The sequence below is a fragment of the Lycium barbarum genome, chromosome 1, assembly GCF_019175385.1.
Source record: "Lycium barbarum isolate Lr01 chromosome 1, ASM1917538v2, whole genome shotgun sequence".
Classification (NCBI taxonomy): domain Eukaryota; kingdom Viridiplantae; phylum Streptophyta; class Magnoliopsida; order Solanales; family Solanaceae; genus Lycium; species Lycium barbarum.
Window position 1 is genome coordinate 1962866 of NC_083337.1, and position 10238 is coordinate 1973103.

The window sequence follows — 10238 nt, forward strand, 5'->3', positions numbered from 1 at the left end:
TTTATCAAATTCTAGCTCTCCTCAACAAGGGAGGATGGCAGTAATTTTAGATTACATAATTTATGCATAGTTTCTTGACTGCTTCTCTATGTTGGTTAGTTGCCTCCTCCTTTTTATATTCCTTGTTTTTCTGATACATTCTGAATGTATAACAACTGTATAATCAGAATATACATCAATTCTGCTCATATTATGCATAATTATACAATGTACAATGTGTATAACAAGTGCATAATCAAAATATGCATAAATGATACCCATATTATGCAATAATTAAACATAAATTTTGACAGATTCTCTTAATTCAGTTTTCTTGATTATTTTAAAAAAAAAATTGTGGAACTTTTGTATATTTTTAACTACACATTTCATCAATAAGTTATTTTCAAAGAATTTCAATTCTGGCACAAATGACAAAGTGATTTTCAAAGAATACAAAATTGAAATTCTTGATTTCAATGGGAAGGTGATTAAAAATGCTAGAAATACTCTGTTTTGAACAAAAGGTGGAAGCTTGGGTAAATAGAAGAACTCAACTAAAATGTGTAGACATCAGTAACATTTAATGACAGAGAAAGAAAAAAAAAGCAGCACTCTAATCGTTTGGTTTAAGGACTCATTAGTCCCGGGATTATAATCCCGAGACTAATTTATCCAATCTATTGGGATTATTTTATACCATCTAAAAAATGGTATAAAATAATCCCAGTATAAGTGGGTTAAGAAGATATAAGCTGGGTTATTCCAGCACTAATTTTTATACCATGTTTGGTACAAGGTATAAATTTATCCCAACACTAATTTATACCTTATACCAAACATGGTATAAAAATTAGTGCTGAGATAACCCAGCTTATACCTTAAACCAAACGACCCCTAAAGAGATTGGGGTAGAGTGTATTCCGATGATTAAGGCTAAATCAACAGTGATGGAAAGCTAATAGCTTTGGTCAAAGTTTTATTTTTATTTTTCATAACTAAGTTTGGCTAAAATTTCTAACGCTACTTATTGTGAAAAAAGTTTTAAGGTTAGGCGGGGTTATAAAAAACAATCGACGACCCTGTGGCGTTAGCGTTGGAACAAAAAATTCTTCTTTTTTATCATTATCCAAGAATGGTTTTAAAAATAAACCAAACTGAACTATAAATTCAGTCAATCAGAATCACATAAAATGAAACGTAGGAGTATCAAGAATTTATTTGGGAGTTAATTAAGCATACATGGAGTGTGGGTGTCAATTTTTTGGATTGGGTTGAATAAATATTCCTTCGCCAAAAAATTTCATTCTGTATATATAATATATGTTGAATCTCGTTGACACAAAATAGCGAAACCAAAAGTTTCAATTTTTCTATATATAGCCATAGGTCTCGCAAATTAAAGTTGGCAACAAGAGCGCTACTAACCTCACAAATTGGCTTTCTTCAATTAATTTGTTGACTTAATGCCTTTAGGGATCGTATATATTTTATGCTTTCAATAAAGGCAATAACTTTCTTAAAACCCCAAATTTTCTTAATTATTGTTTAATTGCCTTTGCTTTCCAGGGAAACATTACAAAGCTACTTTTAGGGGATAGCAGGCTTGTGAAGAAGTGATGTTCAACCTAAAATGCTTATTTATTCATTGCTTGTCTCATATTTTAATATTTTTAATTATTTTTTAAATATTAATTATAATGAAATGTGCTTAATATTATATTTTTATTATGTAAAAATAATACGATGTAAAAATAAAAAAATTTGAAGCAAAATTGAATAAAACACGAAAGGAAAAAAGAAGAAGAGACAAGAGGGGACAAAGTGGGGGACATTTTATAGAGTTTGTCCCTCCAAAGTGAAGGCAAAAAGAAGTAACCAATTGAAATTGAAATGAAGATGAAAAAAACGGCCATGCGTCGCACCACTGACGCGAGAAGTTAGGCTCTCTCAACATCCCGCAATTTTTTCCGATCTGAGTTGGATTTAATTTTTTAAAAGTTCAGACTTTTTGGTACCTTATAAATACATATTCTATAGGATTTGTACATAATTTTGATTAATTTATGACACTGAGTTCAGAATTTTGGACCGAGAGAAATCTTGGAGCTGTTGTGAAGGTCGCAGTTACAGGGTTTTATATTCTTGATCTTAATTGTTTGATTATTTGACGAAATAGTTAGGCACTATCTGTGGCCTGTGAATTGAACTAGGGATAGGAAATTTGCATGCGTAATAAGAATAAATAGAGTTTGTTCGATTGATCGTTTCGCTAATGAGGATAGAAATATACCCTTTAACCTTGCTTAGTTGAATACGGAGAAGTAAATGCGTTCTTGTTACCTCTGGCGACCATAGGAATATAAGCGTTATAGTAGCATCTACAGGCTTGTGAGCAACTCGGAAGATACTCATAAGTTAACATCAAATCGTCAACTAGTAACCCATAGGTAGAACGAATTGAAGACTCAACTGGATTGTTAGTGGTCATAGCCCTAGATCTATCTCTTCTCCGATAAAAATCCGCTCTTTCTTGGTTGAAGTTCATTATTTACTTTCTTTCTTTTTTCGTTAGTTTATAAATATAAATTTGGATTTCTTTCTTGTTTAGATAATTAGCATTAGTTTAATTTAGTTGACGGTTAATCATAAGTCCCTGTGGGTACGACATTTGGACTTTAAGTCCTATATTACTTGTACGACCGCATATACTTGCGTGTGTGTTTGAAAGCAACAAGAAGCAAGCTTGTATACGCCTTGATGGGCAGCTGCTAGGGTTCTCCATCTCTTCTAAACTTTTCGGTTTTCGGCCTCTTAACTTTTAATGTTAAGTAAAAATAATAAAATTGAACTGCATATAGTAGAAAACCGTATTAATCATCAATATAAAAATTTATTCACATGCTCATTGCTCGCATGCTGATTTTAAAGAAGAAATAAAAACTTCCGAAAGAAATACAACAAATTTTAACGGAAATCACTACAGAAAAAAGTTAGAATTAGCTAGCTACAAACTTCGTCGCTCGTCGCAATTGGTCGTAGTTAGCATAAGAATCAGTCGTTAATCCGTTGCTAAATATATGATTCGCGACATATTCTGATGTTAGTTATAAAATTTGCCCATCACTAATTTCTAATTTTTTTAGTAGTGAATTATTTCCTTATTAAATTTTGTGTCAAGGCAAGCTAAGCTATGAAACCAATGTCGTGCCGTAATAAGTGGAAGACAACTACTAAGGAGTCATGTAAGTTATCCACTACGTAATTTCCTCCAATCAATGATGATACTCTATTAACAATGTTGAATTGTATACATCCCTCTTTAACATATATGCCACTGTCCATGCAGTTTCCCACAACTAAAGCTTCTTATCTTTTTATCTAAATTAGTAAGTTCCCATCTTCTTTTGAATTATGCTAATTGTGCTGTATTGCCAAATACTTTTGCAAATAGAGAGCCGATTCTTTGGTTTTTGACGCCCCAAAAAAGGAGAAGGTAATTCCATTATCAAAATTAACAATCTAAACTATCCTAGCCCATTACCGTCAGCTTTATCATCTAGTGTGTTGGGAAGCATTTAGGTTATGTACACATAAAAGAATTTTTACTTAATCAATGTACGTAATTCAACTGAGTATAGACTATAGTTATAACTCTTCAACGTACCATATACAGGCCACCTTCAGGGACGAAGTGAGAGGGGCGGAAGGGGTTATCCGAAATTCCTTCATCAAAAAATTAAATCACACTTTGTATACACAAGGTCAAAATATATATTTGGGTTTAGGATGATGAACCCCTTTCCTGACAAAATCCTGTAAGTTATGGTTCGACTATTAGCTTTGACCTACATCTTATATATGTGTTAAAAATTTCACAAAATATAAGAATATTAAATTTCGAACCCAATGATTATAGCACTTGAGGTCGCTGTCCTAGAATTACCCATGCATAAAGTTCAAGTTCGAAATCCGTACATCTCGAATCACCTCAACGTATATAATAGTATAAAAACTTGTACTAAATTGTCTGAGCACGTAACCTAAACTACAAAAGAAAAGAAAAAAACTGAAATACATGTAAGCTTTTAGACAATAGTTTATTCTTGTAATGACCATCAGTAGAAAGAATGATCAGAAGACAGAATAATCATGAGAAGCTGAAAACATATGGTTTAAATATACAGCTATAGTCTCCTTGCTTTTATCATGGTAAATTACCAGAAATTTCTGCTTCATGTGAATGTATTATTTATTCACTTCTTTTTTAAATTCAATGTGTAATCTCCACATTCAATGTGTATTCGTGAATATTGAATAATCTCATTTTTCAATTATTTCAACCCTTTCATTTTATCTAGTACAATGTTAGCAAGATTAGTCAACACGTCACTACAAGAAAATGTCAAAATTGTGACGGACACATCCGTCACAAATCATCGCAAATCATCGATACAACAACAAAATCTTATTTTCATTCTTAGCATATCTATTCATAGAATCACAAACAAACCAAAGTTGTATTAGAGGTTAAATTAAGCCAACCATACATATTCCGTCTTACCTAAATTTTTTCCACAAGCATATAGTCACCAAAAAAGCTGTAGATTATCATCTAACAAATGATTTTCGTGTCTATCATAATTTGCTTCACTACTGCAATCATTCTCATCGAATAGCTGAAATTACTAAAACTCCTATTTTTCTGCTTTAAGAGAAGCCTTCTAATAGCTGGTTTTTGAAGAAAGCTGAGATATAACATTCTGAAGATAGTTGTTGAAGGAGCATCTGATTTCTAACTGAATGCCTGTCTGCCGCTAGCTAGTTGTGTTTCACTATCTATTATGTCTCTCTCTTTTGCTGATGTGACGGTCTGAGTAGATGGTGCTCTGTGTAAATTCTAAGTAGAATGATGAGAGATCCATAGATAATACTTGTACTATATATTATATGGTTGATTAATTTCACAGGGCCAGCTAAATTTTGATTTTTTGCATCTCTAAGAGTACCAATTCATGCCGGTAACTTGATTATTATAAGGCTGTCGAAAGACAACTCCATCACTAAGAGATCCCAATGCTTGTTGTTGTTGTTGAATCGAAGGATTTTGAGGAAGCTGGCTCAAGAAACTGGCGATGGAGCTGTTCTGATCATGATTTGTTTGCACATTATTCATGTTAAGTCCATCATCCCCGTTCTCCACTAAGAACCTTTTTGTATGCGGAGAATTATCCCCGTCTTCGATATTCCAGTACAAACCTGCAGGGAGCGGTCTCTTTGACGATAACTGTGAAATGGATCCATTATTGTTGATCATATCGCTCGTGTTGTTCATAATTCCTTCGTACATGTTCGATTCATTTTCGAGCAATGCACCATAGTTTGAAGCTTTAATTCCTTGTTGTTTTTGTTGAAAAAATAATGGTGGTATTGGTCCCATCATGTCATTCATGTCATCTGTTGGCCTTTGTGTGTTGTTCTTCTTGTAAATCCGGCATAAAACCCAATCATCTAACTGCAAAACAAAACAAAAAAGAACATATAGTATAGTCTAAAAAAGTAAGACTAACTAGTCAGTCAAACATTACGTACATTCATTCGAGTTTTATGTTATATGCACTGAAAGTAAAAAAAAAAAATCAAATATGGTAACTCTTTACATCAAGCCTCATATAGTAGCATGCAAAATAAAGTACTAATACACAACTAGAATAGGCGAGATTTCCGACAGATGAATCTGTTGAAATGCCGTGCGAAATCCGTCAGAAACGATATGCCACGAGCACATTTCTGTCCATCAGAAATCCTTGTTTTTACAGTATTATTGATAACTTACTGTAACCAGTATTATTGCGCAGATAGTGTAAAATAATTTACAATACTCATTTATCCAACTTAAACCATTTCATAGTACTAATATGAAAAGCCGGCAGGATTTTCAACGGACGAATCCGTCGAAATGTTTTGCCACGAGCTCATTTTCGTCCGTCAGAAATTTCCATTTTTCAATAGTGTTAACCGTACTATAACCGATTAAATTACATTGATACTTCCTTTGTCCCGATTTATATGTGGCACCACCGAAATTTCGAGAGTCAAACTCTTTAGTTTTGACCGTGAATTCGAACATAAAATTTTAAGTTTTTTTGAAATAAAATTTATATATTTGGAAAAAAGTTTATAAGTGACATTTAATTCAAAATATTTAAGAGACGTATGAAAAAATCGTGATAAAAGAAAAAACTAGTGTTGACTCTCAAAATCCGAACGGTGCCTCATAAATTCTTTCATCAAATTAAAAATTTGAAACTTGAATTAAGTCAAGATATAAATAGTTATTTTTTAAAAAAGGACTTACCCTCAGAGATCCATTTTTGTTGGCAACAATATCACAACCAGGGGGCTTATTATTTGTTTTATTTTCTGCAAGTCTATATTCATGCATGATCCAATTAGTTTTCACTCCTTTAGGAGGTTTTCCACCATAAAACACGAGAGCTTTTTTGACCCCAACTTTTTGAGTTCCACCGGCGGTAAACACCGGCTTGTCAGTTCCGGTAGCCTTCCAATAACCCGATGTAGCTGCCCGGTTCGGCCTCGCCCCATTCGGGTATTTCCTATCCCTAGGACTGAAAAAATACCATTCTTGTTCTCCAAATATTGCCTTAGCTGCATCATAATTGATAGAGAAGGATTCAAAATTTAAAATTCAAGATTCTAAATTTTTTAAGAAAATATGAGTACAAAACTTAAAATTTATGAGTACTACTTTTCGAGGAATTCCACACATACGTTTAGAATTCTAATTTGTAAAAACTGGCAAAAAGTCATACACTATCACGTCGCTTTTACGTGTTGCAATAGGTAATCTATTTTGTTTACAAATTCACTTTTAATCAAGGTTACTTGTAAATATCTTTTAAGAAACATAATTATTTACACAGGTAACCTATTTTGTTTTAAAAATTCACTTTAATCAAGGTTACCTGTAAATATATTTTAAGAAATATAATAATTTACAAATTCACTTTTAATAAAAATATCTATAAATATCTTTGGAGAACATCATTATTTATACTGTTAATGTATATAAGTTAAACTCATCGATGCTAACTTTTGAGTCCAAGCCTATGCAATTTGGTCATAGAAACTTTGTGGCAACATGAAGATTGAAAAGAAAGAAAAAAGATATTATATTATGACTATACAAAAAAAGAACTTCGCCACTAAATAGACCGTAGCTAACCTGATTTTTTGATAATTCACCATTAAATAGAATTATTAGCCATGATATTTTTGCAGTTTAGCGACAGAAGTACTTGGCCATTGTTAATTCCTATTTTGGGTTCAAGCCTCTGGAAGTTGGTCATAGAAACTTTATGACAACATGAAGATTGAAAAGGAAAAAGAAAAAGAAAAAGAAAAAAAAAACTTATTATAAGAAAAAGAGAATAAGCTACTAAGTTCCTCATAGCTCATAGCTAACATGATTTTGATAATCCATAGTTAAATAGGAGTAATTACGAGTTTTTGCAATTTAGCCACAGAAATCTTCTATCGCTAATTCCTGTTCTTTTTCTTTATCTATAGGTTATAGAAATGAAAAAGAAGAAGTAACTGGAGTAGGCATAGCAGTAGTAAAATAGTACCAGGGAGTTCCCATGGATCAAACTTATAAAGATCAACGTCAGCAATAATATCAACCGGAATCGGAGCACTGTCAACTTTCTTCTTCAGGTAGTGGACGACGAGTTCTTCATCGGTCGGGTGGAATCGGAACCCTGGAGGGAGCTGAGGCTGATGACGTGCCCCGGTTGATGAATCCGTGCTCCCCATAAATACAATTACTGATGATAATCGAGTTGATCTGAATTCAGTACTTTAAGAAGAAGAAGAATACAAGGTACAAGGTTAATTTGAATAGTACGATGATTATTGGATTTGAGTTTGTGATATTGTTTTGAAAAGAGAAATGGCATGAAGAGAAATGAGAAGAATCAGCTGGAAAATTGTTTGGTTAATTCATCCCTACACACTTCCTTTCTTCTTCTTATATTATATGGTATAAGGGACCACTGAATTTATGGTGATGCCATCGTAATGTGGATTTAATCAACCACAATAATACCAGTCTAATTCCACAAGTGGAATCAAGAGAAGGTAGTTTGTATGCAGACCCCACTCCTACCTTGTGCAGATAGAGAGATTGTTTCCGATAAACCCTCGGGAAAAATGTAAACACAGCAGCTATGGAAAAACATAAGCATTAACAACATACACTACTAGATAGTATAACTTTTTTATATTATTGAATTACTCAAAGAACAATTAAGCATATTCTTTTTTTCTTCTTCTTTTTTTGTGTTAATTTATGTGAAGCAGTTTGACCCGCTACAAAGTTTAAAAGGTGAAAAAAAAGATTTTTGAGTGTGATTTTAAACATATATGAAATTTCTGTAATTATAAATCATCTTCGAAGGTAAAATGAGGAGTTTAATTAAAGTTAAATCCTTCCAAAATATAGAATGTGTCATTTTTTCCATACAAAATAATAATAAGATATTATTACATAAATGAAACAAAAAGAGTATCTTTTTAATAACAGTTATATTCAAGCCAATTTACTCGCACCTGGATTAATTTATTGAATAGTGTGTTACAACTCACAATTACAAGTGTGGATATTTTCTTCGTCCCATTTATGTGAGACTCTTTTCTTTTTAATTTTAAAAACCGATAGCTTTTTGTTTTTGAAACAATTTAATCTTAGAATTTTTATTTTACCTTTAATGACATGACTTTATGAACATGCAATGTTTAAAATCACAAGTTTTAAAAGTCATTTCTTTTCTTAAATTTTCTCGCTCAATTAAACGCCTTCACTTAAAATGAAAGGGGATTCCCATGAGGTCAAGTTTAAAATCCAACTGTTGCAAAAATATAAGGTGATTCTTTCCGATCTGTTCAAGTCTTGATGCACGAAGTAACTCGGTACTTATATTAATAAAAAGGGTAACAACTATTCCATTGAATTAATTAGTCGATGTGTGTATAAACTGGTCTGAACAACCATCATAGAGAAAAAAGTAATTATTTATAGCAAACATGAGTTGATAACTGAGAATTACCCTGGTAGAACTTGAATAACTATATTCATATTGTAAAAAGTCTTTATGCGTTGTATATATAAGTATAAAAAAGTAAAATTTAAACATCTCCAATTTGCTCACTGTCGATCCGAATATTTTGAACCTATATGGGTAACGTCCATGTAATTAAGGAATGGATGGCTCATTAGTCATTTAGTTAAAAAAAGAAAGAAAGGAGGATAGTCCATGTATTACTCATTGGCACAAATAGAAGAGGTGATTAATACATGATAATGATGTAATTAGAGCTTGAGAACTGAAATTCAGGAAATTTAATTATTCAGACACGCTTGCAACTTGGAATCCACACGTGGACGGTTGAGAAAGGGGAAAGCAACTATGTCATCGTTATTTTCAAGCCACGCGTAAAATTTACTTAAGAGGAAAGTCCGTCCTATTATGAACATCTTCATTCTTAGAATATAATGTTGAGATATCGAGTTAAGGGTAATGAGATCTCACCCATCACACCACATCAAAAAATTGGTGAACGACAAATTAACAAAAGTTTAACACTTGACAAGCAAATAACAAGATAAGGAGGCCTTTCTAAGCTAATCTTTGGACAAATTGGCCTAGGGTCACGCTTGGAAAAAATATACAAACTGTCAATTTACTCATATTGTTAGTTTTAAACTCATAGAGAAAAAAATTACCACACTTAGTAATGATTAGTGTAGAATTCGTCAATTTAGTCTGATTTAAGCTTTTACAATATCTTTTTCAATGGAGATAAAATATTTGAATATTTTTCTTTTTTAAAACATAACAAGAATAAGAAAATTAGGAGTTTGTTACTTCACCTCTCCTTCACATGACCAATCTAAAATAAAAGTTCCTATCCAAATGAGCCTATTATCCGGGAGAAAAACATTAGTTTGTTTCAACTAGAAAGTTTAATTACGGGAAATACAACCATGGGATGTTGCATGTACCGAATTAAAGAAAAAGCAAATGGAATCTTCCTCAAAATTAGTAGCACTAAGTTGGACAATTTTTGAGTGATTTTCCCTTTGCTTTTGAGTTATCTATATCCGATATTTAATTACATGAAATTATAAAAGATTCATTCATAGTGGGGATCTATTAGCTCAGTTGATTGACTACCTG

At 32.3% G+C, this 10238-nt stretch overlaps 1 protein-coding gene across 1 annotated transcript; it reads right to left on the reverse strand.

The window, feature by feature from the left end:
* Positions 1-4428: 4428 nt before the first annotated feature.
* Positions 4429-8073, reverse strand: LOC132628717 (NAC transcription factor 56). Its single transcript, XM_060344483.1, has 3 exons — positions 7629-8073; positions 6338-6648; positions 4429-5494 (listed from the first exon to the last, which is right to left on the reverse strand). The coding sequence occupies exons 1-3, from the start codon at positions 7813-7815 to the stop codon at positions 4979-4981; spliced, it is 1014 nt and encodes a 337-aa protein (XP_060200466.1). The 5' UTR covers positions 7816-8073; the 3' UTR covers positions 4429-4978.
* Between the last annotated feature and the right edge of the window lie 2165 nt (positions 8074-10238).

Bases quoted from the DNA above. Each gene is read 5' to 3' on its own strand.
- LOC132628717 (XM_060344483.1), bottom strand. From the start codon at position 7,815: ATGGGGAGCACGGATTCATCAACCGGGGCACGTCATCAGCCTCAGCTC. The intron at 6,649-7,628 runs GTACTATTTTAC...ATTATGATGCAG, and splicing joins TGATCCATGGGAACTCCCTG to CTAAGGCAATATTTGGAGAA. The intron at 5,495-6,337 runs GTAAGTCCTTTT...TTTGTTTTGCAG, and splicing joins ACAAAAATGGATCTCTGAGG to TTAGATGATTGGGTTTTATG.